General features: G+C 38.1%; 2 protein-coding genes across 2 annotated transcripts; both read left to right on the forward strand.

Moving 5' to 3' along the window:
• Positions 1-307: 307 nt before the first annotated feature.
• On the forward strand, positions 308-1213 carry LOC143853879 (protein FAR1-RELATED SEQUENCE 5-like). The gene has a single exon (XM_077363579.1). The coding sequence runs from the start codon at positions 308-310 to the stop codon at positions 1211-1213; it is 906 nt and encodes a 301-aa protein (XP_077219694.1).
• A 43-nt stretch (positions 1214-1256) lies between these two features.
• LOC143853880 (protein FAR1-RELATED SEQUENCE 5-like) lies at positions 1257-2681 on the forward strand. Its single transcript, XM_077363581.1, has one exon. It carries the CDS (start codon positions 1257-1259, stop codon positions 2679-2681), a length of 1425 nt encoding a protein of 474 aa, XP_077219696.1.
• Positions 2682-11547: the final 8866 nt, after the last annotated feature.

The following is an 11547-nucleotide window of genomic DNA, read 5'->3' on the forward strand; positions in this document are numbered from 1 at the left end:
TGTTTATTTTGTTGGGTCTTGTTTATTATGTGTTGCAGAAAATATTTTTGTTCAATCATTCAAAAGTCTTCTGCTTTATTTATTTTGTTAACAGTTTTGTAGAATGCAAACTTTCTACTTCTTTCTTCATTTCTTCTTTACTTTTCAGGAGTTTTACATTATGTCTCCATACATTGCCATTGCATTCACCTGTGGATTTAATTTATGAAATTCTAATCAGCTGCCTTATTCGTTTTAATAGTTAATTTTGTTTGATGTTTCTAGGTTCGATCTTTGGTTTACTCGTTGAGTTTATATTTTTTACGTAATGGATCCGTTAGGGCTATCTATTGTAGAGGTCGACGCAAATGGGTTAATTCCGCTTGATGATACATTGTCGCAAGCCGACGGATTATATGTGGCTGAGGGTAATAGATTAGAGTTGGTTGATGAGGAAGAATGTCAAGAGGCTTCAGTTGAAGTTGGTAGTGGTGACGGATGTTGTGATGGTTTGGAGACGCCTATTAAGGAGGATTGTGGGAGCATAGGAGCTAACAAACCATTTGAAGGCCAGCTTTTTGATAACTGTGAAGATGCATATGAATTCTATAATCTTTATGCTTTGGCCACAGGTTTTGGAATCAGAAAATGGAGGACCAATAAGTCGATGAAGACAGGGGAACCTATACGGAGGAGTTATGTTTGTGATAAAGAGGGGAGGAAAAATGAGAATGACAAGAGAGACATTGATAGGGAAGTGAAGCGACGTCGAATTGTAAGAGAGGGGTGTGAGGCAAAGATGGACATCAAGTTGACAAAAGATGGAAAATGGGAAGTGAGATGTTTTGTAGAGGATCATTGTCATGATCTTACTTCTCCTAACAAAGCACGTTTGCATCATTCGCATACTACATTCCATAAGAAAGCATCATGTAAGAATTTGATGGAGAAAATGCATAGTGAAGGGTTTGGACCTATTACCATTGCAAGGGCAATTAATATTGCATCCGGTGGTTCATGTTCTGATATCACAACAGATCAGGTGTCGTCTCATTTGAGAAAACAAAGGACTAACAATATGGGGAAAGAAGCTGTCACAGTAGTAAATTGGTTCCAACAAAAACGAGCAAAAGATCCGGATTTTCAGTTTGCCGTGGAGGTAGATGTTGAGGGCAACTTGAGATCGATGTTTTGGGCGGATTCGAGAGCGAGAGAGGCATACCACCTTCAGTGATGTAATTGTATTTGACGTCACGTACAAAACAAACAGGTACAAGATGCCATTTGCACCATTTACCGGAGTCAACCACCACAGACAGTCTGCACTATTTGGGTGTGCCCTACTAGCAGATGAGAGGGAAGAGACATTCATTTGGTTGTTTAGGGAGTGGTTAAAATGCATGTTTGGCAAGGCTCCTGGTTGTATCATAACTGATATGGATGTGGCCATGCGAAATGCGATTAGGATTGTTTTTCCAAATACCAGACATCGCTTTTGTAAGTGGCATATCGATAGGCATCTAGTTGAGCATGTTCCAGCCATGAGAGAGGAAGACAGTGACTTTGCAAAGGCCTACCATCATTGGTTTTATAGGAAACATAAAATCGACAGTGAGAGGGAATGGAGAACTTTGGTGGAGAACTTTAAAATCGAGGAAAGAAGTTGGTTAAGTAAGATGTGGGATTTACGATCGCACTGGGTTCCTGCTTATTTTAGAGACACATTCACAGCTGGAATGACCTCTAGTTCCCGTAGCGAAAGCATTAATGCTTTCTTCGATGGATTTGTTAATCAGAGTACCACTTTACAAGAATTCGTGGTACAATATGAAAAGGCCGTTGTGGATCGCAGGAAAAAGGAAGCTGAAGAAGATTGGAGGACGAAACAATCACGTGCTGTATTGAGGACAAAGAGCACATTGGAAGCAGATGCTGCAAAGTATTATACCAGGGTAATTTTTGACATGTTCCAACTTGAGTTTGTAGCCAGTATTGATTGTTGGGAGGACATAGAGAGTGAGAATGGGAACATGACGGAATACAAGGTAGGAATGCGAAATGAGGAGGAGTGGCGAAGGTACAAGGTTGTATATGATGCATCTGAAGGTGTTAATGCTACTTGTGAGTGTGCGATGTTTGAAACCCAAGGAATTTTATGCAGACACATACTTCGCGTAATGGATATGAGGCGTTTACGTACCTTTCCCGAGCGATATCTCTTAAATAGGTGGACAATTGGGGCAAGATATCGAGTGAATGTTTTGGAATCTACAAGTAAAGGCGATAGTAATGAAGTAACTCCATTTGAGAAATGGTGCATTACATCAAAGGTTCAGAGAGTACTAGATGAACATCCGAGAAAAAAGAGTATTTCTAAGAAGCTTGAAGAAGACTTAAATATATGGTTGGCGGAATGTGAACAGTCAACGAAAGACAGAGAGATTGTCTTGGAAGGCAGTGGCAGTCAAGTACAGTCCAATCATCTGATTGAAACATCCGAGATATTTATTCACGACCCCAAAGTTGTGAGAACTAAGGGTCGACCAAAAAATGCTACAAGATTTAAATCTCCATTAGAGGTGTCACAATCTCAACCCAAGCCAAGGACGTGTAAAAAATGTGGAGGAAAAGGGCATTATGCAAGCACGTGCAAAAACAAACCCAAGGGTGACGATGATGGAGAGAATTTGAGTGCGCATTGAGGTAATCAAGATCATTGTAATTTCTATACATTTTATATTTGTCTTTATTCAATTTGTTTCTTCATGTAGCTTCTTCTACTAGGCTGGACAATTTGTTTATGTATATATAGTTCTCTAGGTACAAATGTATGTGTAAAAACACTGTTGCTTGAGGGTCCCATTATTGATTACTATTGTGAGTTATTGGTTTGAGTGGCTCCTCCCAAAAAACATCAAAAGGTTAAGATTGACACATATATTGTTGTGATCAGGACCATTGATTTTGTATTTATATTTATGCAATGTTTTTGTCATTATGCATTCCATATAATTTTGATTCATCTGGAATGCTCACTTTAAACTCTCATGCAGTTCCCCTGTACTGTACTAAGAAGGCATTCAAAATTACTCTCTTTAGTTGGCTACCAAAACTGGTGTAGATGTTCAATGGTATGAGTACTCGTCTCACATCAAAACTATTCTCTTTGTATGAGTACTCGTCTCACTTCATTTCTCTTACAGTTTTTTTTATTGACAGGGTTGGACATTGTTTTTACTCGTACTTGATCATGGGATGCATGGAGTTGAGGATTTCTCTTACAGTCTTTATAGTTTTTACACTGGAAGGGGGTGGAAGAGTTTCTTTACACTGTATTTGTGGGCTTTCATATGGAGAGTTTCTTTTTTTTTTTCTTTTTGGATTGTCAAACCTGGTGGCATTAGAGATGTATTTATCTTTAATTATCTTGTCTAAAGCTGGTAAACCCTTGATATTTCCGACCCGAGTCATGGCTGACTCTTATGGAAAGGTGACCAGAACTTATGGAAAGGTGTTGATTTTGTAATCTTTTATTTTTTTGAATGGTAGTTGGTTTTGTAATCTTATGTGACCTAAAGCTGTGGCTAGGTAAAGTTATCATGTATCGGTGCTGGCATTGAAGAGGGATATCAGTGAATTGAAATGCCATATAGATATATTATGTGCTTTTCTTGAATACGATTAAAACTTAGTCGTCTGCATCAAGTAGCACTGTAAGATATTATGCTTTCATTTTTTTAAGGTTAAGCTATTATGCTTTGTAGTTTATTGTTTTCTTTTTATGCCTCCTTTGAATGAAGTAGACTGTCTGCTTCAATTTGAATCTCTTCATTGATGAACTCCCCCTAGATTGAAGGGATTTGTTGCTGATTTTCCATGCAGGATTGCTTTCGTTGAACAGTTTTTTGAGACAATTGTGTAAAAGAAGTGAACGCAAAAACCAAAAAAAGGACAATTGTGGAAGAGAATTGAAACGCTCCAAAGAGACTTACTTTGGTAAGGGAAGGATGAAAAAAAGTGGATGGAGCACTTGGAATTCTAATTTTTGATAGTAATTCTAATTTTTGCGAGAATAGCTGTGAATTTATAAGAAAATCTCTTCAAATGCATGCCATCAATGAATATAGGGGTTGCTCTTTTTTATTCTGTGCATTGTTGCTGGATAATTTTGTGGAGGTTGGGAGAGGAATGTGATGCTCTTTGGAGAAGAATCAAAATGGGGAAATACGGGGAGTAATGATCCGGACCCTTGTAAAATAATGAGCCAGATTTCTTCAATTTTGATAAATCATGATTTTGGTTTCAATGTCTTATTGCGATGTTGGCTTAACAGGCCTCGTCATATTTCAAACTATTATCAGTTGTAAAGACGCAGATACACTTGTAAGGGCGAAGAGTAGTGGCAACTACTGTTCGGTAGTCAACTAAAGTACTTTTATGGTGTTGATTGTCACTATCAAAATAAGTGGCAGTAGGGGTGTCGTTAGTTTAAATTAAAAAGCACTAGTAGATGACTTGGTAACCCAAAACCAATCCGCATAATCAAAATGGGAAAAAATTTCCCAAGGAACAATGCCCTCTCTACTCAAGTGGTTGAGTAATGACTCCCTTGGCAGATTTTGAGAAAGTTATGCTTGTGAAATAACTCCCTTGGCAGATTTTGAGAAAGTTATACCTTCGCACTGTGGGCCTTCCACAGATTACTAATGCCATCCATGCTGATGCTTCTCCCAGAAAGATGCCAAAATCTGCAAGTCTGCTTGTGGCAACACAGAACCATGTACAAGTGGTGCAACTTTGATAACTCAAAAACCATGATAAATCTAAGCCTTTCCCAAGTTGTACTATCTAATAGTATGACACTTAGGAGACTGGCTTGGTTCTTCCCTAAGAAACCTCTTTATGCCTTCTGCTTTGAATTAAAAAAAAGGTCCGAACAGTGTCTTTTGCAATGAAAATGCTTTAGATGTCATATGTTAGGACATGGAGGAATAAACTCCAGACTGAACAGAAGGAAACTTAAGAACAGAATAAGACATCGAAATTCACAAAGTTTCTAGGAATAAACTCTTACCATCTGAAATATCAAGGCTTGAACAGACTATCCCACATATGCATCTTCAACAATCCCACACATTCACTTTGACATATAAAAAAGGAAAAGGGAAAAACACACTGCAACTACAAGTACTTTATTCCAACCATTTCTATTCTCTTTTACTGCCAAGCGTTGGATGACGACCTTCAATTTCGAAACCTCTCCCTTCATCTGTTGTGTTAACCCCTTCAACTCAGATACCTCATCCTTCAATTTGGAAACCTCTCCCTTCGTCTGTTGTATTAACCCCTCCAACTCAGATACCTCATCCTTCAACCTTCGCAGACGATTGAATTCTCTCTGGGGCCCAAACTCGCGACCGGATAAAACATCCTCTAACCATACAAAATAAGAGCACCTCCAAGTGATACCATCCTGCGTGTTTTATAAATGTTAGAAATTATAAAGAGATTATAAATTGCTACAAACAAAATTTCACTCAAACAATGTCTACTTACATTGAAGTGGCAAGAGTAGAAGACCCTCTCTTGGTTATCGTTGATATCCGTATCGGTTATCTTCAAAGTGGCTTTCTTCTTATAATGACATTTTAGTGCGGGCATTCTGAAAAAATTTGACCTTCCATCACTATTTGTAGATGACGCCATTATTTTCTTTTCTCAACCTGCATCAGTTAAATACCCCCAAAGCAGGTACAGGAAGTAACGTCAAGAAACACATAGCATAATGACAAATACAAATGCGTTAATGTAATTACAATGATTATAAAAATATCCCAAAAGTATTTTCAGTTACCCCCTGTGGTTTCAATTTGTATAAGGTAGGCACCCTCAGTTGACGGTTCGTCCACGGTTCAACTGCGGGGGCCTACATTAGGGGTTAAGTTGAATGTGTCAGAAGCCACAGGGGGTCTAAGTGTATTTTTCCCTAAAAAGAAAACATACTACAGCTACTGTTGTTTCTCATAAACAACCATTAATAATTAACTGAAACCTCATCATGCTCAGAACCTACAATCAGTCCAATCCAAAAAAAATCTATCAGATAAATCCTTAATTGCCTTGCCTTGCCTAATTCCTATTCCTATACCTCATTCCATTTCTCCTTCTGCATGTTTCCTACATTGATCATTTGCATTCCAATTAGTTCCTACAAGATCTACTACTGACTACTTTGTATTGAACAGATGTATTTAAGAACTTCAAAGACAAGGTGAGATTTGGACTGAATGTAGGTAAAGACATAGGGGGAATGATGGGTTTATATGAAGCTTGACACCTTAGAATAGATGAATGTCCACTTGTCATCCCACGGGTAGGCCATCGCATGCAAAGATCGAACCATTTCCCTCAAATTACTAGGTTAGAAGTGAACTAAACTTTTAGCCAACATTCTACAAAAAAAACACAAAAAAAAAAATGTGTTTCAACTTTGAACATTGAAAATACTCTAATCAAGGGAATTATAATAAAAAAATAAAGGACCCTAAATCCGAATAATAAGAACCCTAAATTCGAACTCAAATAAAAAAAAGAACCCAAAACCCTAAAATAAGAACCCTAAATTCCAACCCAACAACCTAAATCAGATTTCAACCCAAATAAGAACCCTAAAATCAGAAAATAAGAACCCTAAAATCAGAATAAACATTTCATTTCAAAATCATATTTCGGTTCAAGAAATCCGAAATTAAGAAGAAAAAATCCGCCCAAAATCTATGATTAAATCAAATGAGCAAAGTAGTTACGGTTTTCAGCAGATTTTCTTCCTAATTTGGTCCTCAACAAGTTCTAGGCAGCAAGGATCGAAGAAAATCCATAACCAAAAACCGTGAGAGAGGAACAGAGTGTCTGAGAGAGAGAGAAATACCTGTGAGAGGGAGAGACCGGCTCCGACGGAAAATCTGCTTGGGGGAGGAGAGACCAGCGACCATCGATTTGGGTTTTCTCAAAATCTGCTTGGAAAATCTGCTTTGGGGGAAGGAGAGACAAGCAGCCGATGATTTTGGGTTTTGAGAGTGCGTAGGAACGCGATTTTGGGTTTTGATTTTGGGGGAAGGAGAGACCAGCAGCCGGATTTGGGTTTTGATTTTGAGTTTTGAGAGGGAGATCGCATTCGGATTTGGGTTTTGATTTTGAGTTTTGAGAGACCAGCGACGTTTTCTCTCTCATTTGGAATGGACGCGTGCGATGAAATCATCCGACGGCTGCTGGAGTAGTGCGTAGGAACGTTACCTACGCCAGTGTGTAGGAAAAGTTCTCTCTCTCTCTCTCTCTCTCTCTATATATATATATATATATATATATATACACACACACACACACAGAGAGAGAGAGAGAGAGAGAGAGAGAGAGAGAACGGTTCCTACACGTATGTGTAGAGAGTTCTCTACACACTAGCTTAAAATACAGTGGGGGCCCACATTGTTTGGGTGATCCAAGCCATCCATTTTAAAGGCCCTCACATAGATAGGGTGTCTACAAAAAATCAGATCCATAGGATCATCCCAACCCTACGATTTGTGGAGGTAAAATGGATGTCTTTAAACCTTCACAAATTATTCCATTTTTTGTCTCCACAATTCGAATGGTTAGGATGATCCTATGGATCTGATTTTTTGTGGACACCCTATCTATGTGAGGGCCTTAAAAATGAATGGTTTGGATCACCCAAATAATGTGGCCCCCACTGTATTTTAAGCTAGTGTGTAGATAACTTATCTACAGATATGTGTAGGAACCGTTTTCTCATATATATATATATATATATATATATATATATATATATATATATATATATATATATATATATATATATATTATGGGTAAGCTGGGGTTAGGCAGGACCCCGACCAGATATATTAATGGAAACCAAAGATATACACGAAGCAAGGAAACAACCCCCTTACATAAAAGGGGGGAGCAAAAGAGGCAACAAGCCCAAACAACAACATCCAAACATAGGACAGAACCTCCAAAAATTAGCCCAAAACAAAAAAACAAAGCTCAAAGCCCCAACAAGCATGAGAGCAACAACAACTAAAGAGGCAGATCACCAGGCAAGGAGCAGAAGAAGCCACAGCTACAGTCCCCAACCTACCTGGGCTTAAATCTCCTCCTCCGTTCAACGGTCTTATTCCCATCTTAATATTTGATAGGACAAAAGCAAACTTTTTAACATGCTGCTGTCCGATCAAATATCAAGGGCGGTGCTCCCGTGGCCGGCTTGAATAAGGGGGTCGCATTTGCTAGGGACCATCGCAGAAAGGCATTTTGGGGACAGCTGTTGCAGGAGAGAGCAGCTTCGCTTTTCAACCGATCTTGTGTCATTCATTTAATTCATGTATTCTCTCACCTGAAACCCCGAAATGCCTTTCTGCGGTTCTCCCTAGCAAATTCCTACATATAATTTTTCTCCTATACCACTGTCTTATTGTAGGTGTGTCCTGTTTGGAGTAGTAAACAAATAAGTAGATTTGTCGAGGTCAATTTAAGGGGGGGAACATAACCAGGTGGGGAAGGTTCCTTCACCTTCAATTTTGCTAGAGGGTATCAAACCTTTTTCTAATAGGGTCCTAATTTTGCTTTTGAAAGGAACTTATATTAATTAGAAAACTCAGACATTTAATTGGCAAGGATCCTTTCTCACAACCTATAATTGTAGTTATATCAAGGCTGAAGGGAATTCTCAATATTTATGCCACATGGTTTATTTTTAATTTTTCTGATTCAGTTTCCTCATCCATAGAAACATAAGGTTAATATGTTGGTTTTTGCTTACTCCTATCATGTCGGTATGAAAAATGTGTCCAAAGAAGATGCTGGACCTGCATCAATAGTAGCCCATGTGCGAATGCTTGTCTCAACATCCAGTAATTCTACTAGGGAGCATTGGAGATCCAGAGGCTTTCCTCTACTCATAATGTTTGCTTTGGCAGTTTAGAATTGTTGTGCAGATGTCTTGTATTCTGGCACTATATGACTGATTAATGTGCGTGTCGCATACAAGGGTCAAGCCAAAGGGTATTTCGGTCATTTTCTCTATGTAGTGGCATTGATATATAAGCCACATATTAGGGTTTTAAGAAGATTGGTTTTCTTTGTGTTTTCTACGGCCAAGAAGTTAAAGAGTGTTTTTAACCTAGACTGTGTTTTATCTTTTTAGGAAGTAGGTCATTAGTTTCTTGATTTATTAGGATTTTATTTTCTAAGTGTAGTAGGATTACTTTTCTAACTATAGTTGCTTTCTAATTGTAATAGGATCTAGATTTTTCTTTACTTATTTAGGCATAGATTGTCTTTTATATAAGAGGTTGTAATATGTGAGTTTCAATCAATCATGGAATAATATCAAGACGTTTGTCTCTCTCTATCTCTCTCTTCTCTTCTTTCCTAGAGTGGATTCTAGGGCCTATTTCAGATCGTACGCTTCGGGTGCGATTCCCCGTTTGATCCGCTGCGTTAGGTTCCAAAAATCCAACTTCTCTTGATAGGTCTTCAACTTTTCTTCTAGATCTTCCACAAGTACCGTAGGATCTCTATGGCTTTAATACCATGTCAAAGTCATGTTGGACATGACTTGTGTAAGAGAGAGAGTCGTTAAAGCGATGAAAGAAAGATTGAAGAAGAGAGAGGAGAAAAGAGAAAGGAAAACAGGACATGAGGTTGGAAATGGAGAAGTGAGTATTCTCACTTCATGACTTTCCTCCCTTTAATGTTTATTCATGTCAATGCCAACATATTTACATAACTGCCAGATCATAATTGAAAAAAAAAAAAAAAGGCTAGCCTACCATTATAATGTAAAATGTCACATTTCATAACTGTCTACTATTGCCTACAGTATCTGTGCTAGCAGCAGTGGTGTCATGCAGCCATATGAGAGGTTAAACTTGCAGGCACAAAGGCAAGCAAATACTATTCTCCCATGCGATTAAGATAGGTGAGCAATCTACATTTATCAAAACAGTCATTAGAGACAAATGAGTTGAAGCTATGGGAGAAGAGATGATTACCCTTTAGATCAACTACATGTGGGAGATTATTACAAGACCTACACATTAAAGTGTAGTATGAAGCAAGTGGGTGTACAAATTGAAGCAAGAACATGATGGCACAACAGAGAGGCACAAAGCCAAATTAGTAGTCCAGTCAATATAGGTTAGACTGATTTTGCCTCTAGCCAATTCTTTTGGTTGGAAGATTCATCATATGGATGTTAAGATCAATTCTCTTCATAGTATTCTAAAAGAAGTGTATATGGGTCTTTTAGAGGAATTTTGAGTGGCAAACCAAGGAGATTTTTTCTGCATACTCAAGAAAGTGATTTATGGGCTAAAATATGTCCTGGCATGGTTCTACGGACTCAATCAATCTCTTACAACAAGGGGTGACAAAAAAAGTATGACAATAATCGTCATTAGGCACACCATTTGCTATGACGTTGGCTTTGGTATATGAAGGTGATAGCTTAGTCACTGGAAATTATAGTCTTGATATTTGGAAGCTTACATATGGTCTAAAAGAGAATTTTGATATGAAAGATCTCAGCACACTATTTCCTAGGTGTAGAGAAAAAAAGAACCAAGGAAGGAATGCTTTTCATGCAAAAGTGTGCTGCTGATCTGAACATGTTTCAAATGATGAATTGTAAACAGTTAACACTCTGGAAGTCTTGAAAAAGAAAGTTTTGGTAACCAAGGCAACAAATTCAAAAATTCTCTCACCTATTGGAGTATAGTTAGATCACTATAATATCTCACCCTTATGTGATTTGATAATACATATGTGGTAAATTAGGTTTGTAAGATTCTACATGACCCAAGTGATCTACAAGTTGCAAAGACGATCATGAGGTGTGTTGTTTTTGAATTGTGAGGATCATGAGGTATGTTAGAGGCACTCTTTATCTGGATTATTTTATGTAGACAATAATAAGGTGAAGGTTGACAAGATATTCCGGCCCTAGCTGAACTAGTGACCCTGATAAGAAATCAGTTACAGGGTTTTATCTCATGGTGAGTAACTGCTTGATCTAATGGAGCAATAAGAAGTAAAGAACAATTGCAAGGTCTAATGGTAAAGGGAAGTACCATGCTATGGCATCTACCACTGCAGAGCTCACATGGTTTTAACACCTTTTGCATGAGCTTCACATTGATTCTGGTTGTCATCCACTCTACCGTGACAATCAAAATGCATTCAATTTAACTTAGAACCACATCTTTGATGCCATGATTATACATATAGAGATCATCTACCTATTCGGAAGACAATAGAGAGCGATGAGATTCTTCTTCGGTACGTTTTGAGTCATGATCAAGTTGCAGATATTCTTGCATAGGGCCTCATTACACACCATCATGTGCATCTAGTTGACAAGATGAGCGTTTTAAAATAAACTCATACGCTTGAGCGGGTATTAATATATGCCCATGTACACCAAATGGCATATTTTATTGGCGCCATTGGATATTTTGTCATTTATTTACATGTATACAACATATGTAA

The sequence above is a fragment of the Tasmannia lanceolata genome, unplaced genomic scaffold (genome assembly GCF_043159265.1).
Source record: "Tasmannia lanceolata isolate RefF3 unplaced genomic scaffold, GAP_Taslan_0.1 ptg000020l, whole genome shotgun sequence".
Taxonomy (NCBI): Eukaryota; Viridiplantae; Streptophyta; class Magnoliopsida; order Canellales; family Winteraceae; genus Tasmannia; species Tasmannia lanceolata.

Coding starts and splice junctions, on each gene's coding strand:
- LOC143853879 (XM_077363579.1), top strand. CDS start 308: ATGGATCCGTTAGGGCTATCTATTGTAGAGGTCGACGCAAATGGGTTA.
- LOC143853880 (XM_077363581.1), top strand. CDS start 1,257: ATGCCATTTGCACCATTTACCGGAGTCAACCACCACAGACAGTCTGCA.